The sequence below is a fragment of the Scyliorhinus torazame genome, chromosome 2 (genome assembly GCF_047496885.1).
Source record: "Scyliorhinus torazame isolate Kashiwa2021f chromosome 2, sScyTor2.1, whole genome shotgun sequence".
NCBI classification, from domain to species: domain Eukaryota; kingdom Metazoa; phylum Chordata; class Chondrichthyes; order Carcharhiniformes; family Scyliorhinidae; genus Scyliorhinus; species Scyliorhinus torazame.
In genome coordinates, this window is record NC_092708.1 from 116,766,384 (window position 1) to 116,789,458 (window position 23,075).

Sequence of the window (23,075 nt, forward strand, 5' to 3'; positions counted from 1 at the left end):
GTTTGGGAGGTCGAGGCAAAGGAATTTTCATACTACTCCCATGTATTCACGGGTGTACTCCGTGTTAGACTAGGCATTGCTGGCAGGGATGGTCAACTCTTGAGTATTTGACGAATGTGGTTTTGGGCCACGTGCAACTCCCCCCAGTGGGGGGTTGGGTGGGGGCAGCGCCCGCAGTGGAGACTTGATGTGGGGTTGTTGGCGGAGGTGGTGTGGGAGCAAGTGCGGGCTGCCATTCGGGGGTACGGAGAGTTAAATGACATGGGTAGATCACAACCATCACGCTGTAGAAGGCGGTGGTCAGGGGGTAGTTTATTTCAATTCGTGCGCATAGGAAGAAGCAGAGCGGGTGGAGATGGCAAGACTGCTGGACAAGACCTTGAGGGTAAAGAGGAGGCATTCGGAGTAACCGGAGGCAGGACTGTTGAAGGAGAGGCAGAGGCTCCAGATGGAGTTTGTGTTGGTGTCCACAGGGAAGGCGATGGGACAGCTTCAGAAGGCCAGAGGGGCGGTATGTGAGTAGAGGGAGCAGGCGAGCAGGATGTTGGTCCACCAACTGAGGAAGCAAGAGGCGGTGAAGAAGATTGGCAGAGTAAAGGACGATAAGGATAGGGTGGTGTTGGACCCGGAGGGGGCGAATGGTGTGTTTGAGGCATTCTATAGAAGGCTATATGAGTCTAAGCCCCGGCTGGAGGGGGAGGGGTTGCGGTGTTTTTTGGACGGGCTGGAGTTTCCCAAGGTAGAGGAGGAGCTGGTTCCCCGGCTGGAGGGGGATGGGTTGCGGTGTTTTTTTGACGGGCTGGAGTTTCCCAAGGTAGAGGAGGAGCTGGTTCAGGGATTGGGGCCCCAATTGGATTGAGCGAGGTGACAGTATGGGGGCAATGCAGGCAGGGAAGTCTCCGGGGCGGACGGGTTCCCAGTGGAATTTTATTAAAGGTTTAGGGTGGACCTGGGCCATTGTTGGTGAGGGTGTATAACGAGGCTAGGGAGAGGGGGGGAACTCCCCCCTACACTGCGCAGGCTTCCATCTCCCTGATATTGAAAAAAGGCAAGGATTCGGAGCAGTATGGGTCGTACCGTCCGATATCGTTACTGAATGTAGATGCCAAACTGTTGTCGAAGGTGTTGGCCTCGGGAATCGAGGACTATTTCCCGGGGGTGGTAGTCGAGGACCAAATGGGGTTTGTGAAGGGAAGACAGTTGTCAGCGAAAGTGAGGAGACTGCTTAATGTAATCATGATGCCTTCGGAGGGCAGGAGGTAGAGGTAGTGATGCTGATGAACGTGGAGAAGGTGTTCGATCAGGTGGAGTGGGAGAATCTGCTGGAGGTTTTGGGGAGGTCTGGGTTCGGACAGGCGTTTGTGGACTGGGTCCGCTTGCTGTACAAGGCGTCGGTCGCACGTATGCGGGCGATCTGAGTGAGTTTGGGGTATTTTGGGCTGCATCGAGGGACGAGGCCTGCTCTCCCCGTTGCTTTTCGCCTTGGTGATAGAGCCTCTGGCAATGGCGCTGAGGGTGTTGAGGGATTGGGCGGGGGGGAAGTCGAGCACAGGGTCTCATTGTATGTGGATGACCTGTTGTTATACATCGCAGACCCATTGGGCAGTGCCGGGGACGTTATGGGGATTGTGGAGGAATTTGGACGGTCCTCCAGGTACAAGTTGCATATGGGAAAGAGCGAGGTGTTCCAGATTGAGGCGAGAGGGCAGGAGGGGGGGTTAGGGGAGCTGCCATTCAGGGAGGTGGGGGCAAGCTTTAGGTACTTGGGCATCCAGGGGACCCGGGGTTGGGTGCAGCTGCAAGTTGAACCTGGCTCGGCTGGTGGAGCAGATGAACGGGGACTTTAAGAGGTGGGATGTGCTGTTGCTGGCGGGATGGTGCAGACAGTAAAAATTATGGTGCTGCCAAGGTTTCTGTTCGTGTTCCAGAACCTCCCAATTTTTGTCCTGAACTCATTTTTCAAGAAAGTTAATGCATTGATCTCTGGGTTTGTGTGGCTGGGGAAGACCCTGCAGGTTAGGAGAATTTTTCTGGAGTGGGACAAGGGGCGGGTGTTAGCTCTGCCGAACATGACGAACTGCTGCTGGGTGGTGAATATCGCTGTGATTAGGTAATGGGTCATGGGGGTGGTGTGGGGGCGGATGGTGGCGGCATCATGTAGGGAAACATGTTTGAGGGCTTTGTTATCAGGGCCTGTGCCGTTCTCGCTGGCCAGGTACTCGTGAGCCCAGTGGTGGTGTTGTCTCTAAGGGCATTGAGGTATCGGAGACATCATTTGGAGCTGGGGGGTGCCTTGGTGTGGGCACCGATCTGCGATAACCATAGGCTGACATTAGGGGGGGGGTTGAATTCAAGGTTTCAGGGGTGAGCAGGGATTAACCGATTTGGTGACCTATTCATAGGAAGATTAATTGCGAAGTTGTAGGACCTAGAGGAAGAGTACGAGCTGCCCAGAGGGAACGGTTTTAGGTATCTGCAGGTCCAGGAGTTTGTAAGGAGAGAGGTGCCATCCTTTCCTGGTCTGCCGCCCCTGGGGTTGCAGGATAAGGTGCTGTTGAGAACATGTGGTCTCCCCACACCGATCCTTCACTCCCTCAAGGGATGATATAGGGGAAGGGAAGGTGTCTGAGGTCTATAAGGAGTTGATGGATTGGGAGGGGGCCCTGGTGGGGATATAAATTGCAAGTTGGAGGTGGAGCTGAGATGGGAGATGGGAGCCGAGGCCTGCGGAGGGTGAATGCGTCCTTGTGTGTGAGGCTAAGCCTCATTCAGTTTAAGATAATACATAGGGCGCATATGACAGTAGCAAGGATGAGTAGGTTCCTTGAGGGAGTGAAGGATCGGTGTGGGGGGTGCGCGGGGGGCCCGCAAATCATGACCACATGTTCTGAGCATGTCCAAGATTAAAGGGGTTCCGGCAGGGGTTTTGCGATCCTAATGTCCGATGTGATGGGGGTGGAGATGGCCCCAAGTCCAGAGGTGGCGATATTTGGGGGACCCAGGAGTTCAGGGGATGAGAAAGGTTGATGTTTTGGCCTTTGCCTCCCTGATAGCCCGGAGACGGATCTTGCTCGGGGAGTGGGACTAAGAGCCGGCAAAAGTGGGGGTGTGGGTGAGGGACCTGGAGGAATTCCTGAGGCTGGAGAAGGTTAAGTTTGTCTTGAGGGGTACCAGAGTATACCTTATTGTAGTGGTTGATGCTCCCGGATGTGAAAGGGTAGGGTAGGATTGGATATATATACGGGTGTCCAGGGGAGCAGGGGGAGGATTGAGGAGAAATGGGAGGAGGAGCTGGGGGGGGGGGAGAGGAAGATGGGATGGGGAGTCTGGAGTGAGGCGATGCGTAGGGTGAATTTGACCTCCTCATGCACGAGGTTGAGTTTGATTCAGTTTAAGGTGGTGCATAGGGTGCATATGACTCGGGCAAGGATGAGTGGGTTCTTCCAGGGGGTGGCAGGCGAGTGTGGGAAATGTGGGTGAGGACCAGCAAATCACGCACACATGTTCTGGGGCTGTGAGAAGTTGGAGAGATACTGGGAGGGGGTGTTTGGTACATTATCAAAGATTGTGGGGATAGAGGCCAGGCTGGATCCTATGTTGTCAATTTTTGGGCTGTTGGAAATGCCGGAGCTGGTGGAGGAGAGGAAGGCCGATGTTCTTTGATTTATTTATGGTTTTGTACCTTTGAATTTGTTTGGAATAAAATGCATTTTTAAAAAAAGTTTGTCTTGAGGGGGCCAGCGGATGGGTTCACTTGATTTCTTGAAGGAGGTTTGAGGGGTCAGTGGGGGTGTGGATGGGGGGTGGGGGGGTGGGGGAAGAGAGGTAAGGGGGCTAAAATGGGGAGGGTGGGATGTGAGAAGGGGGTGGTATTAGGGGAGCAGGGGGGAGTGGGTGTTGGTGGTTTATGATGTTTAGTTGTTCTGCTTTTGTTTGTTCTTATGAAAATGCCTTGAAAAAAATATTTTAATTAAAAAAAAAGAAAACCAAGAGGCAAAAGGGAGGGTTTAATTTAAAACAACCACAACCACTAGAGAAAAGGTACCTGGAAAACTATTCGAACTAAAGGCTGACAAGTCCCCTTGACCAGTTGGCTTTCATCCGAGGATCTTAAAAGAAGTGGCTGCAGATATAACAAATGGATTGGTTGTGATCTTCCAAAATCAAGTGGATTGGAAAATCACAAATGAGACACCACTATTCAAAAAAGGGGGCAGGCACAAAGCAAAAATTACAGGCCCGTTAGCGTAACATCTGTCAGAGAGAGAATGTTGGAATCCATTGTTAAGGCTCCATTATTAATAATATTTTAAAAATTATTAACAAAATCAGAGATTCAACATGGTTTCGTGAAAGGGACATCATGAGTGAGTGATTTATTAGAATTATTTGAGGAAGTAACAAGTAAAGGGAGGCAGTGGCATAGTGAGACTCAGGGTCATGCTCTGGGGCTGAAATCCTGCAATGGCAGATAGTGAAATTTGAACTCAATAAAAATCTGGAATTAAAAGTCTAAAGGTGACGATTGTCATAAAAACCCATCTGATTCATTAATGCATTTTAGGGAAGGAAATCTGTCATCCTTACCCTGTCTGGCCTACATGTGACTCCAGATTCACAGCAATGTGACTAACTCTTAAATGCCTTCAGGGATGAGCAATAAATGCTGGCCTAACCAGTGATGCCTACATCCCATGGAAGGATAAAATAAAAGTAGATAAAGGGGAAGCTGTAGATGTGATGTATTTGGATTTCCAAAAGACATTTGACAAGGTTCCACATTAAAGACTACTCCACAAAATACGAGCACATGATGTAGGGAGTAACATATCAGCATTGGTAAAAGATTATTAGCCAACATAAAGCAGAGAGTTGGCATACATGGGTAAATTTCAGGTGGGCAGCATGGCGGCACAGTGGTTAGCACTGTTGCTTCACAGCTCCAGGGTCCCAGGTTCGATTCCCGCCTTGGGTCACTGTCTGCACGGGGTCTGCACATTCTCCCCGTGTTGCGAGGGTTTCCTCCGGGTGCTCTGGTTTCCTCCCACAGTCCAAAGATGTGCAGGTTAGGTGGATTGGCCATGCTAAATTGTCCTTAGTGTCCAAAAATGTTAGGTGAGGTTACTGGGTTATGGGGATACGGTGGAGGCGTGGGTTTCAGTAGGGTGCTTTTCCCAAGGGCTGGTGCAGACTCGAGAGACCGAATGGCCTCCTTCTGTACTGTAAATTCTAGTGGAATACCTCAGGGATCATGTTTCAGCCTCAACTATTTATAATCTACGTCAATGACTTGGATAAAGAGACTGAATGTGTGGTAGCTAAATTTTCTGATGGCACTGGGATAGGTAGGAAAGTAAGTTATTAAGAGGGTACAAGTCTACAAAGAGATTAAGAGTGTGGGCAAAGATCTGGCAGTTCAAAGGGACCATTACTGAGACTAACTTTTAATTCCAGATTTTATGAACCAAATTCAAATTCCATCAGCTGCTATAGTGAGATTTAAACTTGAGTCCCCAGCGCATCAGCGTGGGCCTCTGGATTACTAGTTCAGATACATTACCACTATGCCACTATCACTATCACTATCATTTTAAGATAAAGATAGATAGTTTTTTGAAGAAGAAAGGGATTAAGGGTTATGGTATTCGAGCCGGAAAGTGGAGCTGAGTCCACAAAAGATCAGCCATGATCTCATTGAATGGCGGAGCAGGCTCGAGGGGCCAGATGGCCTACTCCTGCTCCTAGTTCTTATGTTCTTATGTATCACTCCATTATTCACAAACATGTAATGCCTCTGAAAGATTACAAATAATAAAATATTGAATTATGTGATGTAAATAGGAAGCAAGCAATCAAGGACCAATACTGAATGTGCAGTGCTGCATTGGTGACTTAATCGCTTACATATTCTCAGACCTTCCTCACTTATGGAATAATTCCCAGAGAGGTGATTCCACAATTTGACATTCTAACAGGAAGCTGTGCTCACTGGAGGTATTTTTAAGCAAACTGCAGGCACACAGCCCATAATGAGTTCCCTGTGAGCATAGTTCCCCCAAAGGGAACACAAAACAACCTCATATTTTGTAGCCTTTCCACTGAATTTCTTTCTATTTTATTTATAGCAAATTCAGGCTTTCACTCGTCCCAACTTATTTTAACAACACAGAAAATAGGAACAGAAGTAGACCACATGATTCATCAAGTCTGCTGAATCACTCAGTGAGATTGTGGTTAAACTTCTTCATTAATTCCACTTTCCCCCTCTATCCCCATATCTCGAGATTTTCTTTTTGCCCACAGAATGTGTGGGTCATGGTTATTTTTGAGGGTGAAATAACTGTCATAACTTATCACCACCTGTGATACATTCTCTAGTTTATCCACTAGTCTACATCACTTCAGTTGTAAATACAATATCATTATGCTTATACATTATATACACTTACACAGCCATGTGAACGCATGACACTAGGCAGATTCCCTATTATTTCCCAAGAATCTTGTTCAGGGTCATATTTCTCAACACTCTGGAGGTAAATTCCCTTTGAATAAGAATATCCACCTGTAACGTAAATGCATCCATTCATCACCAGTGCAGCACATTCCATCCGTCTTTCATTCATTTGTGCTATCTGTTTCCATTCGTTCTTTTCTATGTCATAACAATCGGTGATAGTTGTTTGGCCACCAACAAGGTAGATCTTGTTATATAAAGCCACGGAGCATAACCCGTACTCTAGAAAAAAAAACATATCTAAGTTCTCAAGCTGAACATTATGGACCCTGCCTGATGTATCTTCAGTGTGGGGTGGCACATAAAATATGATGCTTGGGTAGCCCACTGTCTTCCTGCCCACCCACAAACCATTGCCCGTGATAGGAGGGAGTTGGGTAAGGTGCCCCAAAATCCGTCCATCCATAGGTTTTTAGAGGTCCTTAAGTTGGAAATGCTGTGGGAGTGCAAAGGGTACGTGAGGGTTGGGGGGGAGGGGGGGGGAGACCTTGATCCTGATCAGGACAAGGGGTCTGTGAGGGTGGCAAACCCTCTCCTTCCCAAGCTCCGAACAGGCTAACCTGCTGAGCTACTTGCTCTGTCCCTGACTTCTTCCACCGGCCTCAGAATTGGCCCCTTAAAGGTCTCAGTTGGGGTGTGGATGGGCGGGCTTGCCTGCGCCCATAAAATTTCAGACAAATCAGGGCTGGGCAGGCAGGTGGTAAGAAGGCCATTGGGGAATTTTATAGAGCCCCCACGTGCAAACCCATTGGTGGGGGTCTGTGAAATTCTGCCCGAATTTACACTTCTTATTTCAACTCTGTGTGCTTCTTTAACCTGATTGGCTGCAAAAATACACCATCGCTTGCCCTCAACACAGATTTCCACAAGTTCCAGTGCAAAAGCACATGGAAAAGGGGACACAATCTTGCCCATAGAACTGTAGAATTCCTTCAGTGCAGAAGAAGGCTATTCGGCCCATCAAGTCTGTACCGATCCCCTGAAAAAGCACTCTACCCAGGCCTACTCTCCCGCACTATCCCTGTAACCCCATCTAATATGCACATCTTTGGACACTATGGGGCAATTTAGAAGGGCCAATCCACCTAACCTGCACTTCTTTGGACTATGGGAGGAAACTGGAGCACCCAGAGGAAACCCACGCAGACACAGGGAGAAAGTGCAAACTCCACACCGACAATTACCCAAAGCTGGAATTGAACCCGGGACCCTGGCGCAATGAGGAGCTGTGCTAACCACTATGCCACCGTGCTGCTCGTTTTATGCAGCAGATCCAAAAGTGAAAAAGTTTTATTACAATTAATTACAATTTATTAAAAATGTTGTAATGTACCTGGGTGTGGAGTAATGGTTACCACTGTCCATTCATTAAGGTCCGATCTGTAGCTTTGAATTTTATCATAGGTAGAGCTTCCTCGGTAACCATGGTGACCTCCAGTTACATAGACGACATCCTGGAGGGCACAAGCTGTTGCATTTCCAACCCCTATCCATGAGATTTCTATTAGTAACAGTACAGAGATAGAACTAAAACCTTGTTGAGAGAATAGTGACTCCAACATTGCATTTAAATGAATATAAACTGGGTTTTAAGCGCTGATCCACCAATGTAATTGCTTTTAAACTGAAATATATCTCTATCAAAATATTTAAAACAATAAATGTAGACATTGGGCAGAATCTTTTGGACCTAGTCCCTGCCAGAATGGTGGTATCATCAGGTTCAGGAACCTGATTTCCTAATGGGAGGTCTTTGCTGAGGCCCTTTCCCAGATCTCAAACATGTTGAGCAAGCAGATTATCTGTGTTTAGACTCTATCACCTTCCAGCTGAATGTTGTTATTCATCCCTTCTGCCCTGTGGAGGAGCATGCAGTTGAAGAGAAGAAAGCTGATGTTGCTCCTGCTGCTACTGGAGCAGTTCACAGTGATGTAGCACTGCTCCTGCCTCTCAGGAGGTGGAAGGTAGAGCTGTACTAATTGCTCCCGCAGTGTGTTGAAGGCTGGCATCAGGGACGTGCAGTTAAAAGTGAGTGAAGTGCTAGACAGATGGTTTACCTTCTGAGAAGTTGGAAGTCATCTATTAAGTAATGGTAACACTCTCTCAGAACAGAGGTTCTTTGAATAGCATTCTCTTACCTGGCCTTGGCTGGAGCTCTTCAGTCTAACTGATCAAAGCTTTCCAAGCTTGTCAGTTTTTCTCAAGAACCTCTACCAGCTATGCACTCATCCAGGTAACCCTGGCGAGGTGCAGACAAACCATGTAAGCTGTGCGCTTACAGGTAAGAAAGAATTCATGGTTAAAAATGTGCATAATTGGACAGCATGGTGGCGCAGTGGTTAGCACTGCTGCCTACGCCACTGAGGACCCGGGTTCGAACCCGGCCCCAGGTCACTGTGTGTGTGGAGTTTGCACATTCTCTCCGTGTCTCCGTGGGTCTCACCTCCACAACCGAAAGATGTGCAGGGTAGGTGAATTGGCCATGCTAAATTGGCCCTTAATTGGAAAAACAAAATAATTGGGTACTCTAAATTAATTTTTTAAAAATGCTCTTAATTGCCTTTTTAATTGACTTGATTGCTTTTCTGCCAGAGTGAAGGAACTTCCTCCTTGTTGGACTTGGAACCCACCCTGGTGAAAGCCAAAAGTAGGTCAATGATCCAACTTGAATATCAGTGACTTTATCACATGTAAAGGATTCTGCCTCCATTTGGCTTGAAAAATTCTTCCCATTATTACTTAGTCACCTTATTCAAATATTAACATCATGCTTGAAGATAGAAGGAGCCAGATTTTATCTTCCATTTACTTCAGTAGAGTATAGTATCAGGTTAGTTTATAAAATAGGCTCCCATCCGCCAAAGTCCCAATCCCACTGGGTGGGATTGCTTAAGATGATGGCTATCGTGTCAGATTATTTCAAAATTTCAGTCAGAAACAATTTAGGGCTTATATCCACTGACAGTGAAATTTGTTACATACCCTTTATCATGCTTACAATCGAAATCCAGTCCTTTTTCAAAGGATCATAAAACTCAGCATCTCGTGCTGGAGCTCCGCCTCTGTAACCGCCCATCACATAGATGCATCCATGCATCACCACTGAGCAGTGATAGTAACGAGCATTCAACATTGAGCTCCCTTCTGTCCAGTTATCCATTTCAGAATTATAAATCCACACTGTGTTCAGGGCCTCCAGGCTATCTGAACTGTAACCACCTGTTACATAAATGTTTGGTCCCAAAACAGCAACACTGTAACTTTCTCTTTTGTGATCAGGCATTCGTGAACCCTGTGTCCATAAATCGGTCAATGGATTCCAAATGTGGACCTCTGAAAGTGGATGCCAGTAATAGCCACCAACTATATACATAGCATACGTTGACTTTTTGCAGAGCTGTGACTTCATGTTATCACTTTCATTTGGTTTTAGAACATGGTATTTCAAAGAATGCATCTTAACATCACTTGAGAGAAGGTACCGCCCATTCAACTCAAGTGCTGTTCTGAGGTACAATTCATCCAAATCAACTTGAACGTATTTTAATAATTCCTCCAAACAGTTCATTCTATTTTTCACATCGTATGCAATCCACCTAGTAATGGCTTCCAAAAGTATGTCCTGTTTCCACACATTAACGTTGTCCCTGGACAGAATAAAGAGGAGTTTGTCCTTGCTGATGTCTGAAAATTCATCTTGCCTTGAAACATCTTCAAACCTAGAGAGGATCATTCTTCGAGACTCTTTCTCTAAGTCTTTACAAACATGGAATTCTCCAAAAGAATGCATTCCTAGACAGTTGTCAATATTTAGGTGCCTGATCAAAAAGTTTTCACATGCCTTTTTAACAGATATAAATTGTAGGAGGTCTGCAGTCTCCAACAGGCTTTGGACATTTTTTTCTGTTATGAACACCTCTGATGTGTAGACGTACCTTATAAGAGCATCCAATATGTTGTCATCAATATTAGGAAGTTTAATAATCCTTGTGGCTTTTTCTCGCATATCTGCTGTGAACATTGCTTTGAAATAAGTGCTGCAAGCTGCCAAAGCAACTTTGTGACAGTGAAATAGTTGTCCTGAGGAACATTCCAAAGTAATGTCAGTGAATAATTCATTCCAATAGAATTCTTTAAAAGCTTCAAGAAATTCAACAGAATGATTTGTATCCTTAAATTCATAAGTATATTGTTCACATTCTTTCACAGCCATATCTGTAAAAAAAAATTTAATTTAATACTGTCATTCTCATAATTATCTTTGACAACCTGAAGTGAATATATTTAGTCAGCTCATATTTCATTTCCAAGGTGATGCAAAGAAGTCATCAGTACTACCACCAAATGACACATACTCATCAATAGCAGCTCAACTGATACTCAGTTTGGTTCCCAGATGTTGGACAGGCATGGGCACAAGTCGAATTACAGATGCCTTCAGAATCAAGGCAGCATTTCACCAAGTATGGCATTAGGGAGCTCAAACAAAATTCATTGTGGTGGTGGGTGGTGAGAAAGTGGGATTATCAATGGAAAAATACTAAGTTGCTAAAATCATACTTAACACGGAAGGTTATTATGATTGTCCAGAACAGCACAGTCAGAATTCCTCCAGTTTTACTAATTACATTATTGCGGGGAAGTTTGCTGGTGCTGTTGGAGGGTGGGAGGATTTGGGGGGGGGGTTACAGTGTGGAGGTACAGTAGGGGGTGATGCATGGCCAAAATAGACGAAAAAACAAGTCAATCTGGAAGGCAGAACCAAGCGAGAATGTTAAGGCACAGGAGAATATGGCAAGGCAGGATGGCATTTATTTTAATGCAAGGAGTCTTATGGGTAAGGCCGATGAACTGAGGGCATTGGTTAACACATGGGAGTATGGTGTTACTGCTATCACAGAGACATGGTTGAGAGCAGGGCAGGACTGGCAGCTGAATGTTTTGGGGTATAGAATCTTCAGGCATGGTGAGGCGGGGTGGCATAAAAGAGGAGGTGGTGTTACAATATTGATCAGTTACTGCAATTACTGCAGTGAGGAGGAATGATATCTTAGCAGGCACCTCAACTAAGGCATATGGGTAGAACTTAAAAACAAAAAGGGGGCAGTCACGTTGCAGGGAGTGTACTATAGACCCCAAACAGTCACAGAGAGATAGAACAGCAAATATGTCGGCAAATTTCAAAGAGGTGTAGAAATAATAAGGTACTAACAGAAGGGGATTTCAACTTCCCCAATATTCACACAATCATAGAATCCCTACAGTGCAGAAGGAGGCCATTCAGCCCAATCGAGTCTACACTGATCCTCTGAAAGACCACCCGAACTAGGGCCACTCTACCACCCTATCCCTTTAACCCTGTAACCCCACCTAACTTTTGCATATTATGGGCAATTTAACATGCCCAATCCACCTAACCCGCACATCTTTGTACTCTGGGAGGAAACCGGAGCACCCAGAGGAAACCCACGCAGACACGGTTAGAATGTACAAACTCCACACAGTCATCCGATGCCGGAATTGAACCCAGGTGCTGTGAGGCAGCAGTGCTCACCACTGTGCCACCGTGCCACCCTTTAATTGGGATAGGCAAAGTGTGAGAGGTTTAGAGAGGGCAAAATTCTTAAAGTGCATCAAGGAGAGCTTTTTGTGCCAGCACATGGAAAGTTTTACAAGAAAGGAAGCAGTATTTAAAGCAGTGGATGACCTACAAGAGCACGGAAAGTGCGGCCGGGGGGGGGGGGATTTAAATAAGGAAATTAGGAGGGGGGGGGTATTTAAATAAGGAAATTAGGAGAGTGAAGAGAGGGCTGGTTTAGCACAGTGGGCTAAGACAGCTGGCTTGTAATGCAGAACAAGACTAGCAGCGCGGGTTCAATTCCTGTCCAGCCTCCCCGAACAGGCGCTGGAAGGGGCTTTTCACAGTAACTTCATTGAAGCCTACTTGTGACAATAAGCGATTATTATTATTATAATAAAACTGGTGGGCAAAGTAAAGGATTTTCCCAAGATGTTTTATAAGTATATGGAAGAGATGGACTTCGGGTTGCGGCGATGCGGAGCTAAGCCGCGCGATTCGGCAGCTCCCGCGAAGACGGACTTTTGGGCCCGCTAACGGAGCCCCAACGGCACTTTTAAAAAAACCAACCTGTGGGGAAGGAAGGAGAAAGGTCCCCTACTAACCTGCATGGATCGGACCCGCAGCGAAACGGCGAAAAAAGCGGCCCTGGAGCAGCGGGAGAAGAAAGAAGAAAAAAGCAAAATGGCGGCGCCCACGGACAGAGAGGAGATGAAAGAGTTCATCAAGTGCTGCTTCGAGGAGCTGCGTAAGGAGATGGTGGCGCCTATACTGGCAATGATTGAAAGACTTGGAGCAACCCAGAAAGCCCAAGAGGTGAAGATCCAGGAGATCCAGGAAAAAGTGAGTGAGAACGACAACGAGCTCGTGGGCCTGGCGGAGAGAGTGGAGCGGCACGAGGCGCTACACAAGACGTGGGCGGGAAGACACGAAGACCTGGAGAACAGGTCAAGGAGAAACAACTTGAGGATCCTGGGTCTCCCAGAAGGAGTGGAGGGGGCCGATGCCGCGGCATATGCGGGCACAATGATCAGGACGCTGATGGGTGCGGAGGCCCCCCCGGGATTGCTGGAGCTGGATGGGGCGCACCGAGTGCTAGCGAGGAAGCCCAAGGCAAAAGAGCCGCCAAGGGCGATGGTGGTGAGATTTCACCGGTTTACGGACAGAGAGAGGGTCCTGAAATGGGCCAAGAAGGAACGGAGCAGCAAGTGGGACAATGCGGAGATCAGAATATACCCGGACTGGAGCGCGGAGGTCGCTAAGCGGAGAGCGGGTTTCAACCGGGTCAAAGCGGTGCCGCATCGGAAAGGAGTGAAATTTGGAATGTTGCAGCCAGCACGACTGTGGGTTACACATAATGGCCAACACCACTACTTCGAAACGCCCGAAGAGGCGTGGACCTTTATACTAGCTGGAAAATTGGACTCTAATTGAGGGTTTGTGTGGGAGGGAGGTGTTTGAGGGTTGAAGTATGATGGTTGTTGTACATAAGGGGTCAACCACCCGCAGGAAATGCTATATGGGCTGGGGGAGAGGGACAAGGCCACGACAGGAGCTACGCCATGGGGGGCGGGGCAGGCTTTGGAAAGCGTGGGGTTGTCTTTCCCGCGCACGGCAAGAAAGGCGGGAAGGGGAACAAAGGAATGTACATTGATTGGGAGATTCCCACAGGGGGGGGTCAAAGGGATGGCGGGGGAAGCCGGGGTCAGCAGGTGTCAGCTGACTTACGGGAGGGATATGGGGGGAGTAAAAAAGCTAGACGGGGATCTGGGGGGGGGGGGGGGATAGGAGGGAGGGGGGGTAAAGGGTTGCTGCTGCACTGGCCGAAAGAGAACGGGACACGGGGGGGGGGTGAGAGTCCCTCCAATCCGGCTGATAACCTGGAACGTGAGGGGCCTGAATGGGCCGGTGAAGCGGGCTCGAGTGTTCGCGCACTTGAAGGGACTGAAGGTAGACGTGGCAATGCTCCAAGAGACACACCTGAAGGTGGCGGACCAGGTCAGGTTAAGAAAGGGATGGGTAGAACAGGTATTTCACTCGGGATTGGATGCAAAAAATAGAGGGGTGGCAATTCTGGTGGGAAAGCATGTGTCATTTGAGGCCAAGACTATCATAGCGGATAATGGAGGGAGATATGTGATGGTGAGTGGTAGGTTGCAAGGGACGTGGGTGGTGTTGGTAAATGTATACGCGCCGAACTGGGATGATGCTGGATTTATGAAGCGCATGTTGGGGCGCATTCCAGACCTGGAGGTAGGAGGACTGATAATGGGAGGGGACTTCAATACGGTGCTGGACCCAGCACTGGACCGCTCCAGATCAAGGACGGGAAGGAGGCCGGCGGCGGCCAAGGTGCTCAGGGGTTTTATGGATCAGATGGGGGGAGTGGACCCATGGAGGTTTGCAAGACCGCAGGCCAGGGAATTTTCTTTTTTCTCCCACGTGCATAAGGCTTACTCCTGGATAGATTTCTTTGTTCTGGGCAGGGCGCTCATCCCGAGAGTGGAGGGGACGGAGTATTCGGCCATAGCCGTTTCGGACCATGCCCCGCACTGGGTGGAACTGGAGCTGGGAGAGGAGAGGGACCAACGCCCGCTGTGGCGGCTGGATGTGGGACTGCTGGCTGATGAGGTGGTGTGTGGGAAGGTGAGGGGGTGTATTGAAAGGTACTTGGAGGCCAACGACAACGGGGAGGTGCGAGTGAGGGTGGTATGGGAGGCGTTGAAGGTGGTGATCAGGGGAGAGCAGATCTCCATCAGGGCTCATAGGGAGAAGACAGAGGGAATGGAAAGGGAGAGGTTAGTGGGGGAGATCTTGCGAGTGGACAGGAGGTATGCAGAGGCCCCGGAGGAAAGATTACTTGGGGAAAGGCGACGGCTCCAGACGGAGTTGGACCTGCTGACCACGGGCAAGGTGGAGGCACAGTGGAGGAAGGCGCAAGGGGCGACTTACGAGTACGGGGAAAAGGCTAGTCGGATGCTGGCGCACCAGCTCCGTAAGAGGGCGGCAGCGAGGGAAATAGGGGGAATCAAAGATGGAAGGGGAGCCACGGTTCGAAGTGCAACGAAAATAAATAAGGTATTCAAGGCCTTCTATGAAGAGCTGTACAGATCCCAGCCCCCAGGGGGGGAAGGGGGGATGAGGCGATTCCTGGACCAGCTGGGGTTCCCGAGGGTGGAGGAGCTGGAGGCGGTTGGTTTGGGGGCACCAATTGGGTTGGAGGAGTTGAGTAAGGGTTTGGGGAGCATGCAGGCGGGTAAGGCCCCGGGGACGGACGGGTTCCCGGTGGAGTTCTATAGAAAATATGTTGAACTGCTGGCCCCGCTACTAGTGAGGACCTTCAACGAGGCAAGAGAGGAGGGAACCCTGCCCCAGACAATGTCGGAGGCGACAATCTCCTTGATTCTAAAGCGAGACAAGGATCCACTGCAATGTGGATCGTACAGCCCGATTTCGCTTCTCAATGTGGATGCTAAGCTATTGGCGAAGGTACTGGCCACTAGGATTGAGGACTGTGTCCCGGGGGTGATTCACGAGGACCAAACGGGATTCGTAAAGGGCAGGCAGTTAAATACCAATGTGCGGCGGCTCTTAAACGTGATAATGATGACAACGAAGGAGGGAGAGGCGGAGATAGTGGCAGCTATGGACGCGGAAAAAGCCTTTGACCGAGTAGAGTGGGAGTACCTCTGGGAGGTATTGCGCAGGTTTGGGTTCGGGGGAGGGTTTATTAGATGGGTTAAGCTCCTTTACAGCACCCCGGTGGCGAGTGTAGTGACGAACCGGCGGAGGTCGGAGTACTTTCGGCTGTACCGAGGGACGAGGCAGGGGTGCCCCCTGTACCCCCTGTTGTTTGCATTGGCGATCGAACCCTTGGCCATATCACTTAGGGAGTCTAAGAAATGGAGGGGGATAGTCCGCGGGGGAGAGGAGCATCGGGTATCGCTATATGCGGATGACCTGCTGCTATACGTGGCGGACCCAATGGAGGGGATGGTGGAGTCATGCAGACTCTGAAGGAGTTTGGAGAGTTCTCAGGCTACAAGCTTAATGTAGAGAAGAGTGAGCTTTTTGTATTACAGGCAGGGGACCAAGAAAGAGGGATAGGGGACCTACTGCTGAGGAGGGCAGAGAGGAGTTTTCGGTATCTGGGGATCCAGATAGCCAGAAGTTGGTGGGCCCTACATAAACTGAATTTGACGAGGGTGGTGGAGCAAATGGGGGAGGATTTTAAAAGATGGGACATGCTCCCGCTCTCGTTGGCGGGTAGGGTGCAGTCGGTCAATTTGGTGGTCCTTCCGAGGGTTTTGTTCGTGTTTCAGTGCCGCCCCATCGTGATCACCAAGGGCTTTTTCAAGAGAGTAGGTAGGAGTATTATGGGGTATGTGTGGGCAAATAAGACCCCGAGGGTTAGGAGAGGGTTCTTGGAACGCAACAGGGACCTAGGAGGGTTGGCTTTGCCAAACCTAAGGAGTTACTACTGGGCAGCAAACGTGGCGATGATCCGCAAGTGGGTGGTGGAGGGAGAGGGGGCGGCATGGAAGAGGATGGAGATGGCGTCCTGTAAAGGAACGAGCCTGGGGGCGTTGGTAGCGGCACCGCTGCCGCTCTCGCCGACAAAATACACCACAAGCCCGGTGGTGGCGGCAACACTAAGGATCTGGGGCCAGTGGAGAAGGCACAGGGGTGCAATGGGAGCATCGGTGTGGTCCCCGATCAGGGGTAACCACCGGTTTGTCCCGGGGAAGATGGACGGGGGGTTCCAGGGCTGGCATCGGGCGGGGATAAGAAGAATGGGGGACCTGTTCATTGACGGGACATTTGCGAGCCAAGGGGCACTGGAGGAGAAATTTGAGTTACCCCCGGGAAATGCATTTAGATATATGCAGGTGAGGGCTTTTGTGAGGCGACAGATGAGGGAATTTCCGTTGCTCCCGGCACAAGAAGTTCAAGATAGGGTGATCTCGGGGGTATGGGTCGGGGAGGGCAAGGTGTCGGAAATATAACAAGAGATGAAAGAGGGGGAAGCGCTAGTAGAAGAATTGAAAGGTAAATGGGAGGAGGAGCTGGGGGAGGAGATTGAGGAAGGGCTATGGGCTGATGCCCTGGGTAGGGTTAATACCTCCTCCTCGTGTGCCAGGCTCAGTCTGATACAGTTTAAGCTGTTTCACAGAGCGCATTTGACGAGAGCGAGGCTGAGTAGGTTCTTTGGGGTAGAGGATAGATGTGAAAGATGTTCAGGGAGCCCGGCGAACCATGTCCATATGTTTTGGTCATGCCCGGCATTGGAGGGGTTCTGGAGAGGTGTGGCGGGAGTAATATCCCAGGTGGTGAAAGTCCGGGTCAAGCCAAGCTGGGGACTAGCAATATTTGGAGTAGTGGATGAGCCGGGAGTGCAGGAGGCGAAAGAGGCCGGAATTCTGGCCTTTGCATCCCTAGTAGCCCGGCGAAGGGTCTTGCTATTGTGGAAGGAGGCGAAGCCCCCTAGCCTGGAGGCCTGGATTAACGACATGGCGGGGTTTGTAAAATTGGAGAGAATTAAGTTTGCTTTGAGAGGGTCTGCACAGGGGTTTTACAGGCGGTGGCAACCGTTCCTAGAATATCTCGCGGAGCGTTAGAAGAAGGTCGGTCAGTAGCAGCAGCAACCCTGGGGGGGGGGAAACGAGAGATTGTTTGAGGGGATGGACGAGCGGGAGATGGCATGGAGGGTGGGGGGAAACGGTACGTGCGGCCAAGAGCCAGTGTATAAAGCTATGTAAATATACCATCTTGCCATGTATATATCTTGCTCAGGGAGATTTTGCGTTATTTTGTTACGGGGGGGGGGGGGGGGGGGGTGGTGTTACTGTTTGTAAGGGGAAAAATTGTGTTGTTAAAAAACCTTAATAAAAAATATAAATTTTTTTTAAAAATAAGTATATGGAGGGCAAGAGGGTAACCAGGGAATGAGAAGGGCCCATTAGGGACCAAAGTGGCAATCTGTGTGGAGCTAAAAGATTTAGGTGAGGTAGTAAAAGAGTATGTTGCATCTGTGTTCACTATGGAGAATGACATTGTAGGTATAAAAAGCAGGGAGGATGACTGTGATATAATTGAACAGATTAGCATTGAGAGGGAGGAGTTGTGAGCAGTTTTAATGGGTTTTAAAGTAGATAAATCCCCAGGCTCAGATTAAATGTATCCTAGGCTGCTTTGTGAGGCAAGAGATGAGATTTCAGGGCTCTGATGCTAACTTTCCAATCCTCTCTGGCCAACGGTTGGGTGTCAGAAGACTGGAGGGTAGCTTATGTGGTACCATTATGGGGCAGCACGATGGTGCAGTTGTTAGCACTGCTGCCTACACTGTTGAGGGCCCGGGTTCAAGCCCAGCCCCAGGTCACTGTCTGTGTGGAGTTTGCACATTCTCTCCGTGTTTGCGTGGGATTCACCCCCACAACCCAAAAATGTGCAAGTTAGGTTGATTGGCCACGCTAAACTGCCCCTTAATTGGAAATAAATAATTGGGTAATCTAAATGTTCTTTAAAATGTGGTACCATTATTCAAGAAGGGAAGTAGGGCAAAAAATAGGTAATCACAGACCAGTGAGTCTAATATCAGTGGTGGGGAAAATATTGGAAAAAATTCCGAGGGATAGAATTAAAATTTTTTTTTAGAGTACCCAATTAATTTTTTCCAATTAAGGGGCAATTTTAGCTTGGCCAATCCACATCTATGGATTGTGGGGGCGAAACCCACGCAAACACGGGGTGAATGTTCAAACTCCACACGGCCAGTGACCCAGAGCCGGGATCGAACCTGGGAACTCGTCAGCATGAGGCAGTAGTGCTAACCACTGTGCCACATGCTGCCCTCTGAGGGATAGACTTAATCTCCATTGGAGAGGCAAGGCAAGGATTAATCAAGGAGAGTCAGCATAGCTTTGTCGGGAAGATCATGTCTAACATATTTGACTGAATTTTTCAGGGAGGTGACTAGGAATGTAGATGAGGGTGGTGCAGTTGATGTAGTCTACATAGACTTCAGTAAGGCTTTTGACAAGGTCTTGCATGGGAGACTGATCAAGAAGGTAAGAGCCCATGGGATCCAGAGCAATTTGGATCCAAAATTGGCTTCGCAGCAGGAAGCTGCTGCTGCTTCCTGGTGATGGTCAATGGTCATTTTTGTGACTAGGAGCCTGTGTCCAGTGGCGTACTGCAGCGACCAGTGCTGGATCCCTTGCTGTTTGTAGTGCACATTAATAATCTAGACATGAATGTGGGGAGAATGATCAATACATTCGGAGATGGTAGGCAATTTGGTGGTGCAGTAAGTAGCGATGAGGAAAGCCTTCGATTACAGGATGTTATAAACGGGATGGTCAGATGGGCAGCACAGAGGCAAATGGAATTTAACCCTGAAAAGTGTGAGGTAATGCATTTTGGGAGGACGAATAAGGCAAAGGAATACACAATGAATGATAGGACACTAAGAAGTAAAGAGGAAGAGGGACCTTTGGGTGCACGCCCAGAGATCCCTTAAGGCAGCTGGACAAGTAAATGAGGCAGTTAAGAAGGCATATGCGATACTTGCCTTTGTTAGCCGAGGCGTGGCATATAAGAGCAGAGAGGTGATGATGGAGCTGTATAAAACACTCGTTAGGCCACAGCTAGAGTACTGTGTGCAGTTCTGGTCATCACTATAAGGAGGGTGTGATTGCACTTGGGAGGTTGCAGAGGAGATTCACCAGAATGTTACTGGGGCTGGAGCATTTCAGTTATGAAGAGAGGCTGGTTATGCTGGGATTGTGCACCTTAGAGCAGAGAAGGCTGAAGGGGATCTGATTGCATTGTACAAAATTATGAGGGACGTAGATATAGGGTAGATAGAAGAAACTTTTCCCATTGGTAAAGCGGTCAATAAACAGGGAGCGTAGCTTTAAGGTAAGGAGCAAGAGATTTAGCAGAGATTTGAGGAAAAACACTTACTTCCAGAGGGTGGTGAGAATCTGGGAACTCGCTGCCTGAGAGGCGGGAATCCTTACATCATTTAAGAAATATTTAGATGAGCACGTGAAATGCTATAGCATATAAAATGATGGGCCAAGTGCTGGAAAATGAGATTAGAATAGATAGGTGCTAGATGGCTGACGCAGGCATGATGGGTCAAAGTGCCTCTTGCTGTGCCGTAAAACTCCACAACTCTATTCCCCCTTTAATAAATTGGGAAGATTCTACAGTATTCAGTATTCAAATAAGGTAACATTTCCCCCACATTATATTATGAATAAAGGAAGTAGCCATTTGGAGAGGTTACTTAAATTGGCTTGGTCCAGAAGGGCCGTGCACAAAAGGAAAAAAGCAAATGTCAGGAGGATTTTCTTTTCACGCAGGACCATTGCCTTTGGAATAAATTGCTGGCTCATGTAGGGGATGCAAATGTTCAAAGGCACCTTCATTATGATTTCTTATGGGTTCCACCTATCATCTCTTCTGTGCCTACAGGCACACAGAGGACTTACCCACCCTCATATTCGTTCCGATGGCTAGAATTTCGTAGGATCGGTTGCCAGCCTGTCACCACTTTGGCCAGCAAGCTCAGCAAGTGGGACTTGAACCCAGTTCGACCAGCTCAGCGGCAAGGACACTACCCACTGCGCCACGAGTCTCCCCAACTCAGTCAGCCTTGTGGAGCTTTTAAATATATTGGTTTCTGTATTAAGTAAAGTAGGACTGGAATAAGGTTAAATCAACAATCATATTTAGACAATGTTACTTCCATCCCACTTAATCATACTCGGTCCTCGCAGAGAGATAATTCTATATCTAAAGAAGAGACAGAGCAATTGCTAAATAAAAACACAGAAAGCGCTGAGGGGGGGGGGAAATCAACAAGTCTGGCAGCATCTGTGGAGAGAAAAATAGAGTTGAGGTTTTGAGTCCTACATGACTCTTTAAAACTTTGTCAGTTCCGAAAAATGTACTTTTGTGTGTCATAGTCACAGGTGTTTACAACACAGAAAAGGCCATTCAGCCAATCGCGTCTGCGCCGGTCAGAAATAACCACCTGGCAGCATGGTGGTGCAGTGGATAGCACTGCTGCCTCACGGTGCCGAGGTCCCAGGTTCAATCCCGGCCCTGGGTCACTGTCCGTGTGGAGTTTGCACATTCTCCCCGTGTTTGCGTGAGTTTCGCCCCCACAACCCAAAGATCTGCAGGTTAGGTGGATTGGCCACACTAAATTGCCCCTTAATTGAAAAAAATGAATTGGGTACACTAAATTTTTTTTTTTAATGTTGTAAATTTTAAAAAATAACCACCAAACTATTGTAATCCCGTTTTCAAACACTTGGCCCATAACCCTGTACACCTTGGCATTGCAAGTGCACATCTAAATACTTCTTAAATGTTATGCGGGTCTGTGTCTCCACCACCCTTTCAGGCAGCGAATTCCGAAGGTCCTCACATTCCTCCTAAACCTCCCGCCCCGTACCTTAAATAAAATCTTCAGCCTGATGTGTCCAAAATGAAAAATTGCTCCGTTCTCCAGTGAAGTCTTCCTGAATTTTTTGACCAGCACAAATGCTCAATCCTCAACTAAATAAAATGCTGGTCAGTTATAGTTTAGAATTATACTATTGTTAATTTTCATAGAACATAGGACATACAGTGCAGAAGGAGGCCATTCGGCCCATCGAATCCGCAACAACCCACTTAAGCCCTCACTGCCACCCTATCCCCACAACCCAGTAACCCCTCCTAACCTTTTTGGTCACTAAGGGCAATTTATCATGGCCAATCTATCTAATTTGCACGTCATTGGACTGTGGGAGGAAACCGGAGCACCCGGAGGAAACCCACGCAGACACGGGGAGAACATGCAGACTCCGCACAGACAGTGACCCAGCGGGGAATCGGACCTGGGACCCTGGTGCTGTGAAGCCACAGTGCTAACCATTGTGCTACCCTGCTGCCCAAAACAGATTTCAAAACAATAGCCAGTATGAATGATTAACCAAATATTTTATTTGGCCACAAACTGGTTTTACTACCACAACAAATGTGTGTGTGGGGAGGGGGGGGGGGTTTGAAGATGCGTTTTATTTTTTTAAATCTGTAAATCTCATCCTTAAAGCCAATGAGCAGAGTGGACAGGGCAAACCCCTATTTCAATCTTATTGCCCTCTCCAAAAAATAAACAATTCAGACCCAAATTGAAGCCAATTCATGGTCTCCACAAGAGAGACACGCAAGATTCAAGCGAACAAGAAAAGGCACGGCATCTCATCCCGGCCCTCATCTGACGCCCGATCTGAGCCAACGGCCGAGAACCGATTTTTTTTTTTGAAGATGCTTATAGTAGCTTTCCAATTCTTATATATTTGGGTAATAAGATGATTGTGATAAAAGCATTATTGAAAGGTTTTAATTGTGCGATCTTTTCAGGAATCCCCTGTAAATAACCCTTTTATCTATTGACGAGCTTTAGTGCCAAGAACTTGTGAAGATATGTGTTCCTAATATAACTGTTGGCGTTTGTGCTAAATATATTCCCTAATATCCCATTACATTGGCCGTTTTCGGGTTAATCGGTACTATGATTGCAACATCGTTAGTTTCCTGAATGTTCTGAATAATATTTTATGTAAAAATTTTCTTTTTTCAAAAAGAATGATTTCGGTTCATAAGCTTAATTGTAGCTGTAGTTGGGACAAAAAACGGAGTCAGTTGTTTATAAATAGCCACTAAGCAGGCAGTGGACATACACAAAGACATTTGAGTCGATCTTCAAAGCTCAGTACCCATACGTAGGAAGCAATAACTAAGTATACCTTTCGAATGATTATTTTCACCACCACACAGAAGTAAACATTTTCAGAAGGTATTGTTTGCAGATCTTCCACTTACCGGATGGAATACACTAAATGGTTGTGTGGGGGCTGGGCAGCAGATGGGGTCTATTTAATCCAGTGTACTCGAGGGCTCCAACCCTATTTTGGAATA

General features: G+C 48.0%; 1 protein-coding gene across 4 annotated transcripts; it reads right to left on the reverse strand.

Annotated features, from left to right (window-relative positions):
- Positions 1-3,830: 3,830 nt before the first annotated feature.
- On the reverse strand, positions 3,831-23,073 carry klhl23 (kelch-like family member 23). Of its 4 annotated transcripts, none has more exons than XM_072475866.1 (4): positions 22,980-23,073; positions 9,500-10,732; positions 7,851-8,003; positions 3,831-6,739 (listed from the first exon to the last, which is right to left on the reverse strand). In XM_072475866.1, exons 2-4 carry the CDS (start codon positions 10,728-10,730, stop codon positions 6,429-6,431), a joined length of 1,695 nt encoding a protein of 564 aa, XP_072331967.1. In that variant the 5' UTR covers positions 10,731-10,732; positions 22,980-23,073; the 3' UTR covers positions 3,831-6,428. The 4 variants fall into 4 exon arrangements, with proteins under 4 accessions (XP_072331967.1, XP_072331968.1, XP_072331965.1 ...); XM_072475867.1 differs by having other exon boundaries at positions 3,831-6,565; positions 7,851-8,018; XM_072475864.1 differs by having other exon boundaries at positions 7,851-8,018.
- Positions 23,074-23,075: the final 2 nt, after the last annotated feature.